General features: G+C 43.5%; 2 protein-coding genes across 6 annotated transcripts in view; one reads left to right on the forward strand and one right to left on the reverse strand.

Annotated features, from left to right (window-relative positions):
* LOC116842134 (ATPase family AAA domain-containing protein 1-B-like) overlaps positions 1–25,409 on the reverse strand; it is a 188,467-nt gene that overhangs the window by 151,813 nt on the left and 11,245 nt on the right.
* LOC116842132 (synaptic vesicle glycoprotein 2B-like) overlaps positions 16,675–25,409 on the forward strand; it is a 16,880-nt gene continuing 8,145 nt past the window's right edge. Inside the window, exons 1-6 of one of the 5 annotated variants that reach the window (XM_032810879.1) lie at positions 21,664–21,956; positions 22,308–22,395; positions 23,019–23,470; positions 24,340–24,393; positions 24,469–24,630; positions 24,699–24,861. In XM_032810879.1, the coding sequence (XP_032666770.1) occupies positions 23,425–23,470; positions 24,340–24,393; positions 24,469–24,630; positions 24,699–24,861 (425 nt within the window). In that variant the 5' untranslated portion in view covers positions 21,664–21,956; positions 22,308–22,395; positions 23,019–23,424. Of the gene's footprint in view, positions 16,824–21,663; positions 21,957–22,214; positions 22,396–23,018; positions 23,471–24,339; positions 24,394–24,468; positions 24,631–24,698; positions 24,862–25,409 lie in introns of those variants that run through there. The other 4 variants (XM_032810881.1, XM_032810882.1, XM_032810883.1 and 1 more) reach the window with 4 other exon arrangements.

Genomic DNA, 25,409 nt, shown 5'->3' on the forward strand with positions numbered 1-25,409 from the left:
CTCTCTCTCTGTCTCCTTCTAAGGGACACCGTCGATGGATCCGTCAGAGGACACCGATACTAACGCGATAACAGTCCTCTGAGCACTAGGATTTCTGATGTAACGCGAGATACGGCAGACGCGAGTAGACACCCGAATGTCGCCTCGAAGGAAACTGTCACCGGTGATCCATTCAATACCGAGCCCACTTAGGAAGAAAATAATGTCTCAGAAACATCGCCCACACTGAGAGAAAAAAATATCTAAGAAATGGGAAATATTTATTCGATGGGTACACTAAAAAACAACATATTTCTTTAAAAATCCTTTATTTAAGTAGAATAAATAATTGCTTTCACGAATAGTGCTAAGATTTAAAAAAAGCGTATATTTTCTTATTTAAAAAAATATTTTATCTTAGAAATATATATATATTTCATATTTTGTGAATTTCATATTAGATTTTATATATATATATATATATATATATATATATATATATATATATATATATAATCAGATTCTTTTTTATAATGATATTAGATATTTTATGTTGAAAAATATTTTATACTTGAAAAGTATTTTATATTAATATAAGTATTCTCAGAGAAAGAGAGAGAGAGAGAGAGAAACTATAATTGTCACATAAATAGTTGCTATCGCCATATATCATTTTCTCTGAGTGTAAATATATTATTTATATTTTAGATATGTTGACGATATTCTTTTAGCGGCTCCTAAGGAGTTTTTGGATAACATATTGCACATTTTTAACTCGTTCCATCCTCGTCTTCAGTTCACAATGGAGATAGGAGATAACTGTATTAACTTCTTAGACACTACACTGTTAATAACACAATTATTTTTGACTGGTATCATAAACCAACGTTTTCTGGTCGATACCTTAATTATTTGTCTTTCCATCCTATTCAACACAAGATTGGCATAATTATTGGCTTGGTTGATAGGATGTTTTATCTTAGTAATCCTTCTTTCCATATGAAAAATTTGGATTTTATCATTTTGACGTTAATTAATAATAATTATCCTTTTGACTTAATTTTTAAAGTTATTAAACGTAGACTGAGATTTCTTATTGTGAATGGTGGACGAAGTACAGAGACAGTAGAAACAAATTTGACAGTTTCTGGGTGTGATAAAAAATATTTTACCTTACCATTTTGTGGTTCAATTTCGAAAAGACTGACAAAGCTTTTTAGAAATAATTTGACAGATGTTGCTTATTTTTGCACTAATAAATTATCAGGATTAATTCGTGTGCATAAAAACAGGTTGCCTCTTGGTTTCCATAATAATGTATATAGGTTGCAATGCAGTGGCTGTGATGCTTCTTACATTGGTCAAACTAATAGAAGACTCTCTACACGTATTGGCGAGCATAGGAGAATTCCTAAAAGTTCTATGGTGGAGTTAATGGCCATACAGGAACATCGTTTGAGGAATAACCATGATTTTGATTGGGATCATGTCAAAGTTTTACATGAGGAACGCTTTTACTTAAAACGCCTGATCTCAGAAATGATTTTCATCAAATTTCAGAAGCAAGGTCTTAACTCACAAAAGGGTACTGAATATTTGGGCACCAGCTACTGCGGCTTGTTTTGAAAATAAACTTTGTTTTGGTTTCTTTCTCTTCCACAAGTCGTTTCCGCAATGTTAATACTAAGCAGATAAATTTGTAATTATTTGTATTTCGAAGACGTGGCGATGTTATCGTTGACAGGATCGGTTTACTTTTAGCTGAACTCAACAAAGGTATTTTATATTGTCAGTTCTAGTTATTTATTATATTTCAATTACTTATTTTTATTTTATTTTATATGTTTTTTATAGTTATGACGGCTACTTCTCAATATTAATTTATTACTTAATATTATTTCGGTAACGGTCTTGTCGGCTTTAATATTGCGACTAACATTCATGTCAATTTGCGCAGGTCTTTTACTAATTGTAATGCGTTCGTGTCGTACACCTTGAGTTTTATTATCACTGAAGAGGGTTCATGGTTGAGTCGAAACGTATGATTGTTTTATATTGATTATTCATGTTCAATAAATATTACACAATTTCCTAACACAAGGAAGGTTTTTACCCATATGGTATATAGCACTATTAGTCCTGTGCTTAAACTCAAATTGCCCTTTTTCCTATTTTTTGATAAATATATTATATTAGTAGCCACCGCATAAATGCCTTATTTCTTAGATTTTCTCTCTCGGTGCATATATTCATGTGATTATAAAAATATACATAAAAAAATAGATATACATATAATGTATATTATGAATAAAACATATATGTCGTCGGCTGTGGATTGCATATTCAATCGCGCGGGAAATTCACGTCCGGTCGACGGCAAGGAGTCGCAGCCGGCTTCGCAGGGGTGGCAGCGAGGCAGATTTTTACGCGAGCTGAGAGAGGGATGAGAGAAATTTCGCATTTTTTTCGTCTCGCTTTCGCCGCGGGGCACGCGAGAAATGGGATCCGCGCGGAAGGGAAAGGTGTGGGTGCGCGATCGCTCGGGCGGAAGAGGTAATGGAAAGTCTGCGCGATATTACGCGCCTCTTACGTCCGGGGAAAGAAGGCGGACGATATCGGGGAGAGAAACGACGCGCGCTCTTCATTCTCTTCGGCGTTCCGCGCGAATCATCCGCAACGAGCGGTTCTCTAATGCCACGGGAGAGGTATCGATACTTTCGGGATAGGGGGTCTCGCGAAATGATTTTCCACCCGGCAGGAGGCTGCTCCGTGAGCGCTCACGCGTAGCACTTTGACGTTGGATCTCCTCTGATTTGTTCCTTCGTTGTTTATTGGAAAAAAGAAACAAAAAAGTACAAACTTGGCACTATCCAAAACGATATTTTTCCCGGACTCAGTCCTGCCCGGATATTCTGTTGTTTTTATCCGTCGAGAAATAAACTGTTTCGAAAATCCTGACAATACATTTTTCTCGCGCGCTTTTTGCAAAAAACACTTCTTCTCCTTCTAGAGAGGGACATTGTCAAAAAATTTCATTTTCTCCGCGCGCTGTATATACATCCACCTCGCACAACCTGGATTTACCTACTGTTAAACAAAGAGAAATGTAGCCCGAACTAACGCGGATTCTGGCTAAATTCCGTCGTATCCGAGAAAATCCGACGAAATGCACGTGGCCGGGAAAATTTAAATTCCGCGACAGCGCTATTCTTTTCTCGCCTTAATTCTTGAAATAACTGGCTGGCCGTTGTTTTTCAACCGGTCTCTGACGTAGTTTCAATAAGTCAAAGATAACGTATTAATTAATCACACGGACACACTCAAACAGTAAAACCAAATTAATGCGTGACACTAAAACAAGAAGCGACTCTTCAACAATAAAAGATATCGCGATTTCAAAAAAGTGCAATTTCGACAGGCATGGCTCGGCAACGGCCGATGTATGTATGCCGGACGTGATGCGCGGTCGATTCGCATTCGAAATTCACGTCGGAGGAGCGACGAGGCTTTTCAAAAACGATTGGCACTCGAACGAGATAGATCCTCGAGGCGTCTGAAGGGTCTCTCGTTCCGCGACACGGAGTAGAAAGTAAATTCGAAGTAGCACAAGGCATTCCTTGACCACAGACACTCCCGACGGAGCAGCAGCAAAACGCTGCCAAATTCAATTCACAATCGTGGTCGGTCGAGAAACGGTTGTTATTTGTGTAATTCGAGAGCGGGATAATGATTCGCCAACAATAGAGAGAGAGAGAGAGAGAGAGAGATTTCGCGCGATTCGGCTGTTTAATGAGATATACGTTGCAAGTGTATGTCCTGCAGTGGTCAGGTTCAAATTACTTTGGATTGGTCCAAATTGGTAATTTGACTTTGAATTGCGGGCGTCCGCACCGAAGAGAAGATATTAACAATAATAATGCCATAATAATAATAATAATAATAACCATAACTCAGTTGGTGGATCTCGCGCGAGAAACAGTCTGTGCCGAGAGATACGCAAGAGGAAGGACGGGGATTACCGTGTATAACGTTATCAATCTCAATAAATGAAGACCCCGGTCTATGAACTTCCTCGACCCGGATACCGCGGAAACAGCGACCTGAATTTTCGGATGCACGCGCGCATAGTGGGGAAGCGCCGCTCACTTCCCATCTTCACCGAATGCATCGGAAAAGCGCATCGAAGTGCGCGCGGCGTTGGTCGCGTTACATGCGCGAAGTAACGACTCCCCCCTGAAGTGTAACGCCGCCCGTTTCGGCATGCACGCGCCCCAACTCGCACACGAGTTTTTTATGCAACCGCCCGTAAAATGTCCATCGCAACGGCCCGATGACCCGCTTAATTCCGCCAGTGTGTAAACTCGTCGTGTAACTTTGAATACCCGGCTCGCAAGCGGGTCGTAAAGAGCCCGCAAGTTTCCTCCTGCGCCCTTCCACGGCACGCCCAAGTAAATATCTTAATATTTGAAGCGCACACACGAGAGAAGAGTGCGACATGTCGCGCCGAGCGAGCCGAGTGAGGAGTTAATCAAACGCGCCAGAAATTACTCTTATAAATCGTCAGTCGAAAATTCGCGCGCGCGCGCGCGATATTCTCACTTTTACGAGCGAATTTCGAGAGGAAAGGCTGGAAAGGCGGAGAGGATTTTTCCCGGGGTCGGGAGAAAATCGGCCAAAGTAGTAAAAGACAGCCGGCTTGGGCGGAGTATCGAGAGGCAGCTGTTATCGCGAGTAAAACTATTCGTTCGCACGGCGCTTTGATAAAGTTCCGGCGAGTCCAACGAAGATCAACCGTTCCCGCGACTCGCGGCTCTTATCGCGGGGCTTTCCACGTTTCGCCCCAGCGTGGAGCAGCGAACGACACGGCGCGAAAGACATAACGCAGATGGTGAGTTCCGAAAAGCTTTTCGAGCCAGGACAAACGCGAGTGCAGCGGTGTACTCGAAGCGAGACATCATCTCGAAGAAGAATCCTGGCGCCTACCTCGCGGAATATTCAGAAATCGCGCGATACCCACGAGCATTTCCATTCTCTCGGAAAGTTTCCGTTCGACGAGAGCGCGAGAACGCGAGGCAGGAGTTCTCTATCTCTCTCGGAAAGGTGTCTGGAATTCATTATTGCGCGCGTCTCGCCTCGTTCTCGAGCTAGCGGTCCTTTCAATTTCACGCTGCCTTCTTCCGGTTTAAAGCCCATCGTCTTTCTCTCTCTTCCTGCCGAGTTCTCCGCGACCTACAGCTGCGATCGGCCGAAAAAGCCAACGCGGCGATATTCCGGATTGGCGAGAGCAAAAAAAGAAGGCAGTCCGACAGTCCGAGACTTCGTTTGACCCTGCACACGCTTCGTTTGACGGGACTCCCTCGAAAAAACGAATAACGGACGCCCGATAAATTACGAGGACCTGTACGCGAACTCCTCAAACAAAATATTCTGTCGAGATAAGCAGAAAATGTATGTACTCCTCAAATAAGTTCGTGTTACGTTTACGGACAACGTATGCGTGATGTGCGCGCAAGCACGTATCGCTTGTGGCATCTTGAGCAGTGGAAAGACTCACCGACAACGACGATACGTCTATTTGGTATCCGATCAACACGATTGGGAAAATACTATCAAGAAATGAGCATAATTAATTTTGGAATTTGAGGCCAATGAATATTCCGACGATACCAAGAGTCGTGAGATGCCAAAACTTATATCAGACAACGCGAGTAAGCGGTCAATCAAAGCGAGCAAGACATTACTCGCTAAATTTACATATATGTCCGAGAGTGTAAATGTACATGCCAAAATTGCCTTGGTCTAATACAGAGGAGACCGGGTCAAGTCGGAGTCATGTTAGTCACACTTTGGTTCATTCATTGTGAAAGCGATAGTGCAGCACTAATGACGAAACAGCATCTTGTAGCTGGAGTTTTTAGGTGTAGAATATTTTGCTTTTGATTTCATAAGAATCCTCTCGAGGCCAATACATAAGAGGATTCCGCTGAGCATGAGATTATACCTTTTTGGGTGCTCTTAAGACATTTCTCGTTAAAGTTGAGAGAACCCGGCGTTAAAATTAAGTACGGGGATTCTATGCGGTGTGGTCTGCGTTTTTGCTACTACTGGCTGACGTGCTCGTTTAAAAAATCTCACCTTCTTCAAAAGCCACTCCGACGTTACACACTGACCATTCGCACTTCTCCGTAATGGACTCTCTGTGCGGGAGTTAGCACCTCGACGGAAACAAGCGAGTCCTTCCGCGGCGACTTTCGCGGGATGTGAGCCACGAGGCGTAATAATCCGTAATAATAATCCGATTTACGCTTAGGCTCACTGCAGCCGGTGCTGCGATCGCGGAATTAAAATCCTGAGCGTCGAAGTTGTCACCGCGAGCGCAAGTTTGCACGCGCAAGTCGTGGTGGTTTAAGTCGATTCAATGGAGCACCCCTCGGTTAGGGACGCGAGGGGAGAACGCATCTCGCGAAACCGCAACGTCACACGCGCGTACGCGCATTAATTCCGTGCCGCCGAGCGCGTGCGTTCGCCAAACCGGCGAATCAAAGAGAAACACGAGCCATCGGAGCGAATGGAATGAGTACTCGCAGACGACGAGTGTCTAATTGAATTAGTAGTTCGTTAACGAAGCGTAACCGCGCGATGCAGGATTCCAGAGCCGAACGACTGTCTCCACAACAACACGAACGGTCCATTAAGTATGACCTCGACTCACGGAGGAAGAATAAGCCCGCGCAATTTCCAATTGACGTTTCCGGTTGCCGGCCAAATTACGCGGTCACCCTTTTCGCGAGAGAGAAAGGCGCTCGAATCCTAACAAAGTCCGCGGCGCCGGAGGTGAGATAAATTTCCGAGCTCTCGCCGCACGACCAAGGGAACGACGCGATTCCCGCCTCTTTTTACGGGGAGACATTAGCCTCGTGGTGTGCGCCTCGCAAACGACGGCGCGAACATCGTTCTCGAGGGAGCGGAGCAACCGGCCATCGGCTGCTCGACGAAGGATCCGGCTGCTCTATATGGCAGAACCTGGGAAAAAGGGGCTTCTGCGGATCGGACTGCGGGCGAGGGCGAATGGAAGGGACCCGGCCGTAGATAAAGAGAGTTACGGTAATTGCCGGGTAAAGACATCGAGGACCGCTGGAAGAAGGTGAAGAGCCCCGGCTGTGACGGGAGAAACGGAGCCGCCGACGTGTAGTGCGGCGAGATGTTTCGCAAATCGGCTGCTTTTGCCGAAGCAGCAGGTACTAGAAGCCGAACTTGGAGCGCGCAACGGCGGCTCCTCCAACGCCAGGACTGTCGATGGCCCTCGAGTTACGGGGAATGAAAGTTGAATGGATTCGGGGATCAAATTGAACAAAAGAGAGAGAGAGAGAAAGAAAGAGATAGAGAGATAGATAGATAGATAGATAGAGAGAGAGAGAGAGAGAGAGAGAGAGAGAGAGAGAGAGGGGGGGAAAGCGGAGGGAGAAGCCAGCCGTGGGCATTAGAAGATCGACGCGAGAACAAACGATATGCTTTCCACGAACAAATTTACTCGTCCAAGAATCGACGACTTTATCGTCGAGAGGAGATCGCGACACCCTCTCTTGCCCCTCTGCTTGCCGATAACATTTTGGCAGGATTTTGTGCGAACATCCGCTGGGTACGTTTCGATCTAGCGGCGTTCATAAAATATAAACGAAAAGTAAGAACGGGGTGGGCAGGCGAGCGGGCAGGACCGACAGTATTGAGAGACAGATGGACAAGCACATACATACGTGTTCACCTATATAAAGTACGAAAGTATTTTCCCGTCACGTTCGAGACCGGCGATACACCCGGGAAGACGCTACGTGCTCATCGATGATGCCGTGTGCATAACCTCCTCCTCTCGTCTTTGCGCGAAATTCTCTTTGGCGATCTCGCAGGTCCGGTCCGAGAAGCCCGCCGAGCTCCTAAATATTGGAGGGCGTCGGGAGGGAAAATTTCAACTTCTTAATTCAGACCCCGCGCTTTTCACCTACTATTTCCACACCGCTATCCCGAGCAGAAATTGATGTCCGTCTGGCGGGACACATCAAACGCGAACAAATTCTTACGGTTTTTCGCGAAACGACGGCCGCCGGCGAGTTTTAAAGGGAACTTCTTTTTCTCAGCCTATCTTCCTCTCTCTCTTTCCCTTCCTCTCTCTCTCTCTCTCTCTCTCTCTCTTTCTGTCTCTCGCTTTTCCTTCGAGGACGTAATTTAATTAACGCTTATGGCGCGCCCGCGGAAAACAAAGTGAGGGAGAGGCCTTCCTCTTCCGGCGCCTTTTACGCGCTCTCTTTCTCTTTCTCTCTCTGTTTCTACCCCCTTCTCCACGGCATCGACCCGGGGCGCTTCTACTTCTGCTGTAGTCTCCGCCGTAGTTCATCATGAAAGAGTGAAAAGAGGTTGGAGGCGGAGAGATAAGAGACCGTGGAAGCCTAAGGACTGTTCCTCCGTAGGACGTAAATAGGAATCCTCGGGAGAATCTGCACGTGCCCGTAGGGCAGACGGGGGCGTAGGGTCCTGACTAAGGATGCTTATGACTTGTACAGCGGTGTTCTTTGCGGTGTTAACGACATTTGTCGTTAGTTGTGCGTCTTAATCGTGCCGAATCTCGTGCAATAAACGTGGAACAAAAGCGCGTTTTGGGTTTGGAATTTCTGCGATCGATTCTTCGTGAAATCCCGAAATCAATGATAACGAATGATCTTGTCAACGGGAGACGCGTATGTTCTTCATAAAAGCGACACTTGGCGGCTGTCGAGTACATGCACATCCCCCATTTCTCGCGCCACAAATACCCGCGAACTACGTGACGATTCAAACGAAAAACGGTCGACATCGTTGGAATAACTCTTACATGGCACGAAGGAAACACGACGAAGGAGGGAGCCCGTATGTAAATTCACGGGCGAAAGTCGACGACTGAAACTCGGAGAGGAAAGATCACACTCCTGAGCTTCTTCTCGGGGCTTCTCAGCCACTCCAGTCTCGTAGTCGTCTTCATCGTCATCTTCGTCGTTGTCGTCTCACCCCTCGCCGTCTCATCTCCCGCATAATGTCCCATTGAAGTTTCAGCTCTCGTCAGAATAACAGTATTACCGTGTCGATGGATTGTAAATTACCCTGCCCTTCCCGAATTATACAGCGCTGTATAGGGTGTGCCAAATCTAACGAGTGTGCGCAATTTACCAAGCGCGAATAGTATGAAGGGACTCTGTCGGAAGAAGGGTCTTTCGCTATATGGACATTTCTCGGTTCTATTGAAATAGTTCGAAGACAGAAGGTTTCTATTCTGTTCGAGGACATGGAAGGGAGTTCTACTCCCGTCTACGGGAGATGCCTTCGGCGGGGGTCGCATCTACGGGACGGAACGTCAGCAGTTCGTCGTTCTGTAGGGCGACATACCGACCGAAGGTTCTTTGAAGAATCAGCCGGGAAAATAAATTGGCTACCTCGAATATCTCTCGCTCCAAAGAGCTCCTGTAACGTCGTGAGTGTAGCACGGAACGTATCTCGTACACGTCGTGTACACGTCGGCGCAAACAAACGGAAGAATTCGAGGAACGAGGAGGAGAGATGAAGAGAGGAGAGTAGGAGAGGAAAAGAGAGGAGAGGAGAGGAGAAGAGAAGAGAGGAGAGGAGAAGAGAAGAGAGGAGAGGAGAGGAGAGGAGAGGAGAGTAGGACGAGGAGGCAGTAGCGGGTGACTAGTAAAGTGGGTTACCGCGGTAGCGGCGGCACCACCTTCGAGAGGAATCTTCGGGAATTTCTTTCCACCGAGCCGCCCTTCGCTTTCCTTCCTGCTTGACTTCCTTTCCATCTCTTCCTTTTTCCTCGTTGCGATAATCGTTCGATTGCAACGATTTATGACAGTTTGTAGGAAAGCGCGATGGAGTGATCAAAGAGACGCGTTGACGCTGCCACATCTAGGAAATTCTAATTGACATGGAAATTTTCAGAAATTTCCTCTCGCTAAAAGGTCTCGGTTTAGACGCTGCGCGTTTTATGAGAGGACCGCGCCTTTTCGGGAGAAACTCGTAGGAAAAGAGAATTTCGAGAGATAATTTCACGGAAGAGACGTACGAAGCTGTCGGGGAAATGTCGGCCGAGGGAGAAACGGAGATGCAAATGCTCGATACAAAGCGCATGTGTAACGGGAAGTGAAAATAAAAGAGTCCCCGAGTCCTGGAAGTAGAGCGCCTGCAGTAAGACGGGGGCAATGACAAATTCCATTAAAAAAGATCCGTAGACAAACAACCGGAATATTGCACTATGGGAGCTCTCTCTTGGACATCGAATAGTAAAGATGGAGAGCAAAGAAAAGAGTAAGATAAAGGGACATATATTGGAGAAGATACGGCAAAGATACGAATTGAGAGAACGTCGCGCTTCTGATTTTCTATATACACATGCGAATAAAGAGGAGCAAAATTTCCTAAATTAATCATCCCTCTCGAAACATCTCCCTCTTTTACTTCTCGAGTCGATTCGATTCGCGTACCACCGTCGTGAAAAGCCGGTCGATAAAGCTTGAAAAGAAAATCCCGCAGCTACAAATCGGCGTAAATGCGACTGCAAAGTGCGCTCTACGTCGATGTCAAATGGAACGTATTTGTGGCGTTTGGCACACCGTGTACATATAACGCCGCGGTCCCGTTATTTCACGTCGCCAATGTATCTGAGATTACGTTACAGCCAAAGGGAGAACCGAGACCGTAGCATCCGGGCTATGATCCTTACAGCTCGCGTGAATTAACGCGGGATCCGGCTTTGGAGAGGTCGCGCGGGGCGCTGCAGAAGCGGATTAACGCGACTGGGTTTGTCTTTGTGTCATTAGCTTTTGACGTTAGCGCCAAAGCCGACGTGTTTCCAATATTTGCTTACATCAATGGAGTCTGCGGATTCGTCGACGCAATGTTGAACACGCACGCCTAGTGCATCGCAATCCAGGCCCATTCTACGCCGCCAGCAGGTCCCGTGATCGCGATAATGTCAACGATAATGAGTCGCCATACGCGATACCCGCGGGGAAAACCGTATCCCCCCGAGAAATTTCCCGACAGATCGTTCGACGCAATCCCGATTTTCCACGAGTAGAAATGCGAGACCGTATTGCGTTAATGTTTTGTCATTAAGTCGAGTCGAAATTTTAGCCCTACTTTAAATTTTCTAATATTTGAAGGATTCTGAAGAATGTATGTTTAATACACATGGAAACTGAAAACCTACTTAATGTTTCTGAAAACGCACGAAATGCCACTTGTAGATTCTAAAAAAGACCTTTAAAGCTAAAGGTATAAAGTATAAAGTATAAAATTTTAAACAGAAACAAAAGAGCCTTGAGAACATCAAAGTAGACTTTAGAATCAAAAGGACTTGACGTAGGCTTCAGAATATTCCAGTAAGACAAAAGTAAAGTACCAATACTCTGATATGTAACTAATTTTGAATATTCTCATTGTTTTGCTCTTTAAATATAAATACGTGTCTAGACATTAATACTTTTACCTTAGACTTCAAAATTATTTTAAATAGAATATTGAGGTCGAAAGAGAATCAAAATTTTGACACGGGAAATTATGTGTCATGAAGACGTATGGACACATTCGTAATCGAGCTATCGGTAATATGTGACTGCGTTGAAAATACCAATCGCACATTATAATTTCTACGAGCTTGCCTGATTACTATCATTATTATTTAGTTAATTTCGGAATATCGTTACGTCGCGCATTGCCCTCATGAATTACAATTTGCGCACGGAGAATCACGACAGATGCTGCAATAAGAGAGAGAGAGAGAGAGAGAGAGAGAGAGAGAGAGAGAGAGAGAGAGAAAAAGAGATCGACAGAGATTATTTCGAAAATTCCCACAACCTCAAAGATTCATTGTCTTTTGGGAAAAATCAAGACGCGAAAAAACGCGAGAAAGGACTTTACTTCATCTCTGCACGATCCATCGTCGCAATTACGACGATCGATCCTGTGGGGAGAGGGTCTGGCCGACGTGCCGGTCGTACATGATTTAAAGGTACTCCGCTGTCGCAATTAGCGCGCGGAATTTATTATTTCGCACGCAACCGTGCCGGCTCGCTGACGCGAAGCAGTTACGAGGTAGGGCGCGGCGTGCCGCGTTGTATACCGAACAATTATCTCGGGAGAATCCCGCGAGAGTCACGGTCGCCGGGATCGCCCGAAAAGCGAAAATTCCGCTCGCGAAATTTCCGCTGATTGCTTTCACCCTTTCTTCCAACCTCTCTGCCCGTTCACCCCCGCTCTCGTCGCCGATACGAGCGCGTTCTGACGCCACACATTCGTCCGCCGGCAACGTCGGACAATTAAGGCGCTTCACCGCTGATTTGGACAGCCCGAAAGGGAGAATAAGCAAAATTGAGACACGACATTGTTCGCCGCTCGTATTATACAGGGAGTGCGTAGTGAGGGACCGCTGTTCAGTCGATGGACCGACGGTCGATGAATTCGGCCGCGATTTTCGCGCGGCTGAAAATTTAATGAGAAACTCGACGCGCGCGCACGTGGCCTCTTCAGTTTTCGCAGTTAAATATCCCGGGATAGAAGTGAATCCTAAATTAAATTTTTATTTTATCTCATTCAAAAAAAGAGAATTGATGAGAATCCTTTGGCGCGGCTATTTGCTCTCGAAGTCAAACACCTCGGTATTTGAATGTGAAATTAAGTTTCTCCTCGCGGATTTATTTTGTCCTCCATCTCTTTCTTCCTTCCTCCCATCCTCTCTCCTTCCTTTCCTCTTGACGTGGACTTTTCATTTTCGGCGTAAAATATCTCGGCGATGGAAGACATCGCGAATCCAGGTTCCGTCGCAATCGCGGTGAATCAGCTGAGATAACTGACGTTGAACTTAACTAATTTCAGACGACGAGTGAAAGTGGAGGATGAGAACGGACGAGTACTCCGCGCGCCGGCTAAATCCGCAAACAGCCGTTCAAGAGAGTCGCGAGAAAGAATATAGCGCGCTATCTAAGAGTAAATATGTCAACAGCTGTATCTGTCTCCGTGGAGCAGTCGAAGGTGTTCCGTAACTATATTTATCCGGCAAGTATAGCCGCGCCCTCCCCGTCCTCGACGACAGACATCGCGGAGGACGGCGCGCAGAAGAACGCATTTACCAGCGGCGTAAGCCAATTTCGCCCGTGGATCTCGCCGAAGATCCCCGTGTTGTTTCTTTCTCCTCACCGCCATAATTCGATGTCTGTCGGTTCGTTAGCTCGGTGCGCCCGCGAGCCTCACAGCGGAATCGAATTTTCCGTGGCCCGTGACTCGAGATAACAGTCAACGACAGAGAGCGAGTAATCGCATACGCCGGTATCGTGAACTTTCTCGTATTCTAATCAGGATTGCGAGTAACTAATTACTTTTTTAATTAATTTTCGTGTCTAATTGAGGGGTAATATAAGCTAATTCAATCGCCGGGCCGTTTAGTCGACATTTGATTTCAACAAATCCAGTCTAATTCAGTCAAATTTATTCAATTAACAACTGGACTTGGTAAATTCAATTGAAAGCCGCTTAATTGGCGATTGATAGGAGCAAATTCAATTGTCAATTGAACGAGATTGAGTTTGTTCAAATCCATCGTCAATTAAGCATTCTTCAACGTTGATTTGGTTCAAATTAATCATCAATTAGTCGCATTGAAACATATTCATTCAAATCAATTATTAAATTGAGAAAAATTCAATTGATATTTTTACAACTCTGATTCTAATCCTTCACCATGTGCCTAATCGCTTTAACCCTTTCGCGACGTCGCTACGCGCGTATTGCTTTTCTAGAGGTGTATCAAGGAATCATACGCGGATTAAATACAAATGCTGGATATTAGCCGAACGTATGCGTATCACATTCGCGCGACGAATACAGGAGCATCGTGGTAATAAACTCCCGCGATAGTAACCGTAATAGACGACTTAAGGGCGGCACTTCGTATTTCCGCACCGTCACCCCGGTGCGCCATGTAAGGAAAACGGAAACAGACAGCGAGAAGCGAGGAAGAGAGGAAGAGAGAGAGGGGGAGGGGGAGAGAGAGCAGCAGCAGCGGGTAACTGAAACGTACGCGAGCATCTACGGGTTTCGTGGACGACCACGAGGTATTTCGCCGTCCTGAACAGCACGTACGTGGCCTCCTTCGAACGTTTCCGCCTTTTTACGAGCGCGCGCGTTTGGGAAGCCCGCAGGCCTCTGACTTTTTCATCGTCGTCATATCTTTTTCACAAGCAGCACACCCGCGACCTATACCTCACTGTGCCAGTCGAGAGCTGCTTCGATATCTCTATTTCCCTCCATTTCGCTTGCTTGCTTGCTTGTTGAAAACGACGGAGGAATCACGAAGCGATTATCGGCAAAACGGCCTCCTCCTCGATATGTCTAACATTAAGCTCGCATTCGGCGAGCTGGAACTCGAATTACTACCGAGTCTCTGCTCGACAGACAGAGAGTTTCGCCTTAATAGTCCGTCTTGGACGCTTCGCGCTAATATCGTGTACTCTCGCACGGTACCTTCATTAGCGGCGAATCGCCGGATATAATTACGGGAGCCGCGCGTCACGTACGTCGCACAATGACGACGCAACGTCGATGTGAGCATAGAAATTACAGACGGCACATGGGCGACGCCGTATGGTCCGGGCTCCATTAAGTCGTCGGTTAGAGCACATGCCGCAAGGATCGAGGGACGTCGCAGGAGGCTGATATTGGATGGCCGGTGCCCTCCTTCCTTCCCTCTCTCTCTCTCTCTCTCTCTTTCTCTTTGCGTGTGTGCCTACACAGGATCGTCATTTAGCTACGGAATTGATGGATTAAGCGAAAGAGCACGTTCGACGTCCGGAAGGGTGCATATGATTGCATAAAGAGACGTCAGGGGCTCGAGAACGACGAAAAGACGGTGCGAGTCAAACATATAACGCGAGACATACGACTTGTTTGGTGAAAAAGCAAATCCATCATCGCGATTAGTCCCATTAAGCTCTTCCCGGCGAAAAATTTATCTCATAGTTCTAATTAGTTTGATACCAATCAGTTATCTGGTTTGTATAAGGTGATTTTATGAAATTCTTTACCCAAAACAAGAAAAGTTGCAAATTATTGTTTTCTGCAATCCCATATTCCAAGCAAAAATTTTTATCGAAGAAGCTATTTTAATGTAAGAAAAATAATATAGTCTACAGTTTTGATTGCCACACTGCAATGGCAACCATTAGAGTCAATCAGAGCTTAACATCAGCTTATACAAATTAGAGCATGTTCAACTTGATCAAGAACATGGAAATTATTTCTAGTCGGATTGCGCTGTAACAGATATTGTCGTTTTTCATGTGATCTAAAGATCCTGATTTAAGCGTCATCGTTGGTATTCACGATGACATTGAGAAAACGGGAGATTCCGTTATATTGATATTAATGACGCAATAATAAATACTAGATTCCGAATGCATCTCGACGAGTTGCATTCGGAATAGTCTTCGATGAATTTCGCTAACAAGTAAACTTCCTCAAAAGTTACACTTCAATTTCTTTCTAATTTAGCACAAATGTAGAAGTACAAAAAATATTTAGATCATATTTTTTCATTTTGATCTACTTTGAGTTTCACGGGCAGTTTATAACTTTTTAATGTTCTCACTCCTATCATCAATAAGTGCAACAAAAATGCATAAGAAATAAAATTGAATACAAGATATAGGCGTTTCTGGTTTACTAATTATGAATATGAAGTCAAATGTGTAAAATTATTTGCATAAATAATAAAATGTTTAAACAAAACATGTAAAAAGTTGAAAAAAATTATTTATACAAATAATTTCTCGGTTTGGCCGAGATTCGAACTATTTTTAACTAATTTAGCACAGATTTAAAATATTTCTGTTGGAATCTCAGCTAAAGAAATTTAAAATGGTTCGTATTTCAGCTATGCCGATTTTATTAAAATTATTTAACTATATTTTATATTCAATTTTATTTCTCATGCATTTTTGTTGTACTTGTTGATGATAAAAGTGAGAAAATTAAAAAGCTATAAACTCTCCGTGAAACTCAAAATGAAAAAATATAACCTAAATATTTTTTGTACTGCTAATTTGTGCCAAATTAGAAAGAAATCGGAGTGTACTTTTTGGGTTTGTTTGTGAGAAGATACTGTCGCGATCGCGTATCCAAGGCACTCCGGTAATCGTGTTAACTCGCAGTCGAACAGAAAAAGAGAAAAAGTGTATAACCTCGAATGCTATAGGCGTTTCCTACGCGCGACGCAGCATCGTTGAAGGATAATCCATTCGGAATTGATAAGTCCACCGCGCGATGGATTTTCCAAGTTCTGCTCGTCGAGATACGCGAACTTTTCGCGTCGCGCGAATTCGCTCGCAAACACGGAATCGCGGATTTCCGAGGCACGACGACCGATCGACCAACCGTTCGATCGATCCCTAAACTCGTCGACCTGATAACGAAGACTTCGTCGATGATCTCGACGTGAAACGAAGTTCATCTTTCGCTTTCTCCACGGAAATTCTGAGCGCCGCCGCCGTCGACGACGTTATCGGAGGTCTTCGTCTCGCGCAAACAATCGAGATAAATGAGGTTCCTCTAAGCGCGTTGCAAAAATAGGACTAATCGGGGTAATTGCGGCGCGGAAATACCGTTACGATCTTGCGTCATCGTAAAAAATTGCGTCATCGAAAAATTGCGTGTCCGTACGAAGGAGAGAAATCGATACAAGAAAGACTCATCCCCCGGACGAAGGGTCGCAAAAAAAGGATAGAGAGTCGAGCACGGACCGGCAAGTCGTGTGGAGGTGTGGCGAACAGGTGCGTGATTATAACCAGTCGTAAGAGAACGTCATGATAATTATTCCTGTTATGAGTTCTCGTGAGTTCCATCATTAGACGTTCTTTCATTTTTCTAATATGAGTTTCCTCATCTAAACATTAGCGCGAGGGAAAGTGCGAGTACGAGTGCCGGAAGTGCCGCAACATTGTATATCTTAACGACGAATCTGGTAATTACTTCGAGTAATGATTACTTATTTCACCTTTTTCACTTACTTTTTCTCGAGTGTGTTTACGAAAGTAGGACTAATCGAGGTAATTGCGGCGCCGGGATATAGATATCGTTGTGCAGCCGTGTATCGTAAAAGATTGCGCCAATCCAATCGATTCAGTCGAGTTATTTTACCTCATAACTATGCAATTTGTTTTATCTAGTCATTAGCTAATTTATTTATGATTTTCCATTTGTAAGTATGTAATTACTCAATTACTTGTAATTACTCTTATAGATAAAAGTAATTACTTATAATTACTCTTATTTAGCCACTAGTTAACTCTTTTAGATAGCTGCCAGAAGAAGATAGCTCTACATTATTGACATATTATCAGTAAAAAAATTCAGATAGGAACGATTAAACATGAATTTGCTACTTCGTGACTAGACACTCGCGAGATCTAATTTTTACTCGAGGAAAGAGGCGAATCACGTGAATGTATCGCAAACAGATTCGTGATTGTAACCGAGCGTAAGTGCCACTTCAATTATTCTGATTATACGAGTTTGCGAGTCTTTTAATTAATCGAGAATATATTCTTTAGTTCCCCTAATTTAAATTTCTTCATTTGTATACGAACAAACGTTCAACGACGGTTCCGGTAATTGCTCGGAATAATAATTACGTATTTTACTGATCAAGTTTCCTTGGGATACGTTGCAAAAATAAGACCAATCAAGATAATTGCGGCGTTGGGATATAAATATCGTTGCGACCGTGAGCCGCCAAGAGACTGTGCCGAGCCAATCTGTTGATCTGCGTCGAAAACGAATCGTCTTTCAAATTTGAGAAAAAATTTAAGAAAAAGTCAAATTTAAACTTGTAACATAAAAATATATATGCATATATTGAATATATCCATGTATCCTATACTAAAAGTTTAAATATTGATATTTAAAGACCAAAACAACACGAGTGGCAAGAATCACGTATGTGTCCGAAAATCGGTATTCGTGTATGTGTACATATTTTATCTTGAAGGTTTGAATATTTGTAATTAAGGACCAATGAGAATGCCCAAAACAATAAGAATGTTCAATATATGTCCGGGAATTGGTGCTTCTACCGTTCTGCTTTTAACGCGAATATTTCTCATTAAATTACTCAGGACGTAGAGATTCCGCGCGCGGTCGAGCAAAAGGGATCCAACGATATGAGTCATGAATCGGCCGAGAGCTAAGTAGATACTAAAGGAACGAGATATCGTTACGGTTCTCAACGCAATGCCGTAAGAATCCCGGAGAGCGGGCGTTACGAAAGCCAAACAAGTTTGAATAGAGCCCGCATTCCGCATCGAATACCCGAGAAACTCATTAAGGGAGTTACCCCATCGAGCGCGCAGAGCACAGGGTGATGGTGATGGTAGTAGTGGTGGAGAAGGGGAAGGCGTAGGTGGTGGAGGGCGAATGAAGGGAGTTGACGTGTGGGTGGTGGTCGACGGTGGCTGTTTGCCCGGCTTCAGTGAAGGTTTACAGCAAAAGTATCCGACTGGTTACGAGGTCGCTTCATTTACGTCATCTACGATAGAACGCTCAACAATAAGTGTGTTACGCTTGTCCGGCTAACTGCACTTGACTTTGAAATTACCCAAGTTTCCGTCGAACTTCAACGCCCGAGATAATTTATGTTGCTCTCGCGCCCGACCGCCTCCAAGTCATCCCGCTTCTTCGGTTCCTAATCGATTATGATTAACGTTCGTGATACATCTGACGCGAACAAATGCGTATAAAATTTTGCGTAATGGTGGTGAATTAACGGTGGACACAATCGAGAGAGCGAGAGAAAGAGAGAGGGGAGATAGAAAAGAAAATGGAGGAGCGCGAAAAAATGAAAATCAATAGAGCTACATTCGCGCGATTCATGATAGTATTGATATATTTTGTTTAAATACAATTCATTGAATCGTATCAATATCGTATATATATCAATACTATCATGTTTATACTATCTTCTCTCTCACGCTTTGTGTTAAAAAAAAGCTGAAAAGAGAATAGACGCCGCAATAAATACGGATACCGCGAGAATGTCTATCCAGCATTTTTTCGTTTGACTCGAGCCGGAATAAGCTGCGTACGACGTTTTACGGCGACAACACCTTCGTCGCCGTCGCGAATTGGAACTGCAAATGAGAATCTATCTGTTCTCGATAATCTGACGGGAACGAGAAAAAATTATTATCACCGCGCGCTATCTCGCAGACGCGCTATCATCATTATCGATACGCGGCGATGCGAGTGCGTGATTTCCATCGCGTGCACCTGCGCGCGAACGATGATTCTTCCGGAATTCCGAGCACTGCATCGAATGCACAGAAGCGACACGCGCCGAGCAGCGATGCAGTTTTTGCGACGAATTAACGGTGTCATTCATCGAAGGATCGCCGGTGTTTTATCACGTGTCCCGATTCGGGGCGCGACGTTTTTTCATAGGCATCATTTTTGCCTCTCTATTTGCGCCCGAGCATCTGTCCAATATCGCGAGAGCGTATTTTGGCCGAGTGATAACGACGTTATCGGCTTATCTAGACTACAGGCATTTATAGCTGGTAGTTACGTCTGCGCAATTAACTCCTCGCGCGCGCCCGCGCAAAACTCCATTGTTCTAACTGTTTTAGTGTACACAAGATCGCGATAAAAGCAAGACGAGTGCATCTGACAAGATAATCTTCGCACGAAAAAAGAATAATCAATTTCTACTAATTACATATGTCACATTAACCGGTTAAACAAATATCCATCTTGTAAATTCCGTCCCGCTAATGAGAAGAAATGGAAACAGTTCCTCTCTCGTTATTTCTTGCTCTCATTATCTCCATAATTAAAACAGAGCGTACTCTTTTTCCAGAGTTCTCCATTTTGTAGTATAAAAAAATTAATTTACGATGAAGAATGTTAAACATTTCCTTTTGAGAGTTCAAAAGATTCGGCATACATCTAAGATTCATCTAATGAAACAAGATATTAGAATAATACGATTGCAAGTTAATTGGCTCATTTTCAAAATAGGTATTTTTGCATCCGGACACAAGACAGACTCCGGACTTGCACTCTCTTAAAGTGAATCAGTAAAATGGTTTCTAATTGAATCAACAAAAGGAGTATTTCATCGTAAATTCATCAGTAAATATTCATTAATTTCCAGTAGGAACACTCTACTGTTCCATTTTATATCTCATTGATTCTCTGACCAAGGAGACAAGATACATCACAAGATCGATAAGATAAAAGTACTAACGCTTAGGCGCGCTAATAACTCAGGACATTCTTATTTTGATTTTCAAACACAAATATTTAAACTTTCAACGTAGAATGTATGTATATATATTCTAGAGATTAGTACTCTTTTATCTTAATACACAAATTCTGCGTTCCAAGTTTTTCTGCGTTTGAAGCAACAGCTAATATTAACTTCTTCTCGGCGAGATTTTACAGTGTGATGGCAATGCTATATTTATAACTGAATTATCAATTATGAAGAATTTCAGAATTTTAGTAAAGAATATACTAATTATGTATACTAATTGTATTATATATACATATATATATATATAATGTATTATATGTACTAATTATGTACTTTAGAGAGTCAAACGCGATGATAGCGAAAACGTTTCGATCACCTCGCGCGAGAGCTTTTCCTACGTGTCGGCAATTTGTATGTATAGCTTGCTGGTAAGCGAAAATCACCGGTCGGGAAGCAGTGAGAGAGAGGACTTTGAATCCAGTTTGAACTCAGTAGCACTCTCGTGTTCTTGTCAACTGGGTCGGACACATCGAGGAAAAGGGAGAGAGAGAGAGAGAGCCAGGTGACCAAAGGCCAGGCGTAACACCGCCGGATCAAATATCCATTTCCGTTTCTGCCGACGTAAAGCGTACGTCTGCATACGAGAAATGACGTGACCGCCTTTGCGGCGGGAAAAGCGCGCAGAGGAAAAATCGTCCTTTTAGCCCGGCCGGCTATTATCTAAATTAGTAACGTGTTCTCAGTGTGCCTCGCGGGGCGATATGGGCCACACAGAATTGCGTCAAAGAGGGGGTGGTGCACCGTTGAATTTTAATAAGGATTTACAACCTCCCAGTGCAGCGAAGTATAAAAACGAGTAAAGGGGTTTGCTTTTGTATCTATCATTTATGCACGCCGTGGAAAGTGGAGGGGAAACGGGGCGAGTCTCTTTGAGCGCATTAAACGTGACTTTGTAGACCGAGATCGAGATAATTACGAGATTATTGCTGCCTACAGATGTGACATCGCGACGTCCGACGACGAAATTCGATTGTTTCTTTTCACGGTCTTATGCACGATCTCATTAACGACATTAAATCTTAATCTGAGTTTAAGCCATCTTCAAACAAAGAATTAAACTTGAGTTGAGATTTAATAGATATTTAAGGACGTTAATGGAAACGGGCCTTAATTGGAGAGATTCTCGACATATTTCACGCGTGAAATTACAGGCGTATCGGTTCCGATCTACTTTCTTGGTCGCTAATTGCAGACATATCTCGACAGCTAAGGACACCACGCGTCGTGGTGAACGGGAATGCGCGAGTGTCAGCACGCATACGTGCGTCAATTCACGACGATTGTGAGCGTCTATTTACGGTGACTGTATCTGTAATCGCGATAAGTGGCACGCGGAGGAAGTCGCGTCGCGCCGCGTCGCGCCCGCGAATTGATCAACGCTCGTTTCTCGCGCACAGATTCCATCCGAGTTTCATCCTGGTCATCTGCATCTCCTTCCGACTCTTGCCGCGAGTTTTTCCTCGATTCCTCACTCCGCTTCCACGAGTGCTCTCCATTTTGGCTTTAATACGAAGCTATTTCCCCTTCGCGCGCGCGCGCCCGCGATAGAAATTTTCTCTCCTCTCCCATCGTCGTGATAAACAGAATCGTGAAGGTGAATATCGTTTTTACGGAAGTGCTGCAGGTTTGAACAAATATGTTTTATCGGTATGAATGAACGTATCTCGATGGATAATCGCGACGATGCATCAGTGAGAAATCAGAAAATATTGCTGCGATGCGCGTTGTAATATTTTCAGTCATTCCCTGGATGTGATAATTTCAGTGATCGAGCTTATCTTATCGAGAGATAGTAACTTGTTGAAATTCACGGGAATAAAACAGTACATATGTCCCATTCAGTTAGTAATAATTTAATGCTTCGAATTGTATCGTGGTTTGCGCGATTGTTACCGTTTATCGCCGCGGAATTACGAGGAATTGTAAAAATATTTGTTTCGTACAGTTCCACGTCCCATCTACTGGAGCTCGGTGCAAAGCATGTGATGTTTTTAATCACGAACTTTCAGTATTACTGACAGCACCCTTGACAGGTATCATCGACAAATTAATTTTGTATAATTAGAGATAACAGCGGTTCAAGTGTCGCGTAATATCGAAAACAATATGTTTGTATCGAAGCTATGTCATATTCGAAAATGTCTCGCTGTGTTATCATGATACACAATAGGTAGTATTTTCAGTTTTAATTAAAAATGCCCTCGGGCTTTAATAAAAATAAAAAGTTCGTAGCATAAAAACTGCGAATGAAAAGGAACATACACACGTACACACATACATGTCGTATTAAAAAAAATATATAAATTAATTTTATGTTTTATGTAAACACGTATTTCTTTTATATATATATATATATATATATATATATATATATATATATATATATATATATATATATAGAGAGAGAGAGAGAGAGAGAGAGAGAGAGAGAAAGAAAGAGAAATATATCACACACCTCTAGAAAAATATATAATTATCTAGAAAAAGATAAATCAAGGAGATACTCGATAAACTATTCTTAGAAAAATTAGAGTATGTTATCAAGAAAGAAATTGATATAATCGACGACATCGGCGAGACCTGAAGATGCTCGTTTAATGAGAAATAGCTGAGACGCGCCTGACAATTGGATCGTTTGACCCGTTTTTATTGGCAGGTTACAGAGCGGCTGCGAACGGGAAGCTGGCCAGAGTTCGCTTGCGCTTCTGTAGAGTCCGATCAAACCGCGTTCGCGTAGAATCGACGGCGAAGTTGCGAATCGCGCCGAGGAAAGGAAACGCATATCTGAATCATCGGTGCGCGAGTTTCACCTGCTCCTCTGCCTTCACGACGACAGAAATCTTTCTGGACAATCTGTACGTGGCGCGACTCATTTTTTCCTTACTTAGAGAATTCAACGAACGAGTGAGCGAGCGAACGACACTCGGCCGAACGAGATCGCCAGCGAGGTTGAGCGCCGGCGACGACGTCGACGACGACGACGGGCTTCTATTTTGAGTGCTGGGAAGAGCGGGACTACATCACGTCGAGCGCAGTCGTCTCTTCAGCTCGCCGTGTCGGATATGCTCGCGAGTGACCGGGACAATGACAAGATCGCCACGATAACCGGTGAGAACGTCCTTTTCGCGAAAAGCCCGACGGTGTCGGCGCCTCGGCACACTTCCGAGTCCGAACGGTCGTGTAATTTACTCGTGCACGCGCACTGACGGGCGTTAGCTTTTCACGACCTGAAAGTTTCGGAGTATACGCGGGAAATTCTCGCGAATTGTTTACACACGGTATTTTTGTTGATGCAACCGGACAGTCTGACGGTTTGACTCGCATTTTAGCAAAGCACCCGAATTGGGTGTGTATTTTTTGACGCACATGTAGAGATGTGAATTTGATCTAATATATAATCGCCGTATTGAGTTGTAAGAGTGACATGGAGATTCATTTAACACGATTTTATCATGCCAAAAGTGTGAGTTTCGCACGTGTATGAAAAGTTCAAAGTTAAAGCTCCCTAAAAGCAAGTGGACTGTACTTTTAGTTCTTGAAATAGTGTATTCATGAAAATTACGAATTGCAAATTATACAAATTATACATCGTAATTCATAAATTATAAATTGTATAAATCATCAGTCGCAATCGGATGTTTACCTGTAAACGACGCGCAGCGAGTTGTGAAATATGTAACAAGTTTCAAGTTAACGTAGTGCATGTGTGAAAAGTTTCAAGTTAAAACTCTCTGGAAGTAAGTGGACAGGCGGGGATCGTATTTTTAGATATTAAAATGACATATTTATGAATTACGGTTTGTAAATTACACAAATTATATATCATAATTCATCAATTATTAGTTATACAAATCATTGGCCGTGCAATCGGATATTTTTACTCGCAAGCAATGCGCAATGCATCTGTTTAGATGCTTGGAAATATATTTTTAACCGTTTATTATGTAATAAACACGAGGCCTTCCTTCGTGTTTCAGGCAATGCTAACGTTCACGAACCGGCTGACTTCGACAAAGCCATCTCCGCGATCGGTAAGACCTCTCTTTCCCGGCGTGATTATTGAATTACAACCGTTTCACATGCATTTCACTGCCTCGCTATTTCAGGCTATGGATTGTTCAACGTGCTGCTGCTGCTCGCCGCGCTACCAATCGCGTGGACCGCTACTTTCGACACCACTTCCGGTGCGTTCATCTTGGCGTCGGCCGAGTGCGAGCTCGAGCTCACGTTCTTCCGGAAAGGCGTCCTCGTCGCGATTCCTTACGTAGGTAGGACACATAAATTAAACTCGACCGGCAGAACTCGCGAGGGATCTCACAAGATCTGATTTTCCTAGCTATAACAACGACTGCATTCATATGGGACTACATAACGCCCTACGTCGGTATGAGAACGCTTTTCATTCTCGCATTATTAGGCGACTCGATCCTCAACATCTTGAGCAGCAGTGTACGATCCTACTATGTATTCCTACTAGTAAAATTCGTCAGCGGTATTCTGTGAGTACTTTTTCTTCTTTTATACACGGTGAATCAATAATTGCTAGTACTTTGAATATCCTCGAAGCAAGAAACGATCTCTTTAGATTTTCGGAGCTATTCTATACTAATAAAGAAAAACCTGAATGGAAAACGGAGATTACAAAAAGCCTAGACAGTTTTCTCTTCTATCAAGGCCCTATAAAGGTTCACTTGAGTCCTACACAGACATATAACGCTCTTACAAATTAACACTTAAACTTATAAGTCTGATGAAGCTCTATCTTGTGTATGATATGCCTCATTAGATTAGATACATATTTATTTAGAATATAGTAACACTCATCAAAATATTTACTTTGTAATTTTATCAATCATTAACTATTAACTAATAATCGTTTCTTTACTTAAATTATTTAAAAAATTAGCTAACTACCTCTGATCAAGTCTTATTAGCACTTTGTTTGAAGTTTCCACGTCAGCATCAATTCATGATCTATTTGCAAAATTGCACTCAAGATTTGGCCTGTATGAAGTTAGCCCCCCACTTTTCGAATTTATTAATTTTG

This window comes from Odontomachus brunneus, unplaced genomic scaffold (assembly GCF_010583005.1).
Source record: "Odontomachus brunneus isolate Ranch 3 - 2012 unplaced genomic scaffold, Obru_v1 Obru_scaffold_021, whole genome shotgun sequence".
Classification (NCBI taxonomy): Eukaryota; Metazoa; Arthropoda; class Insecta; order Hymenoptera; family Formicidae; genus Odontomachus; species Odontomachus brunneus.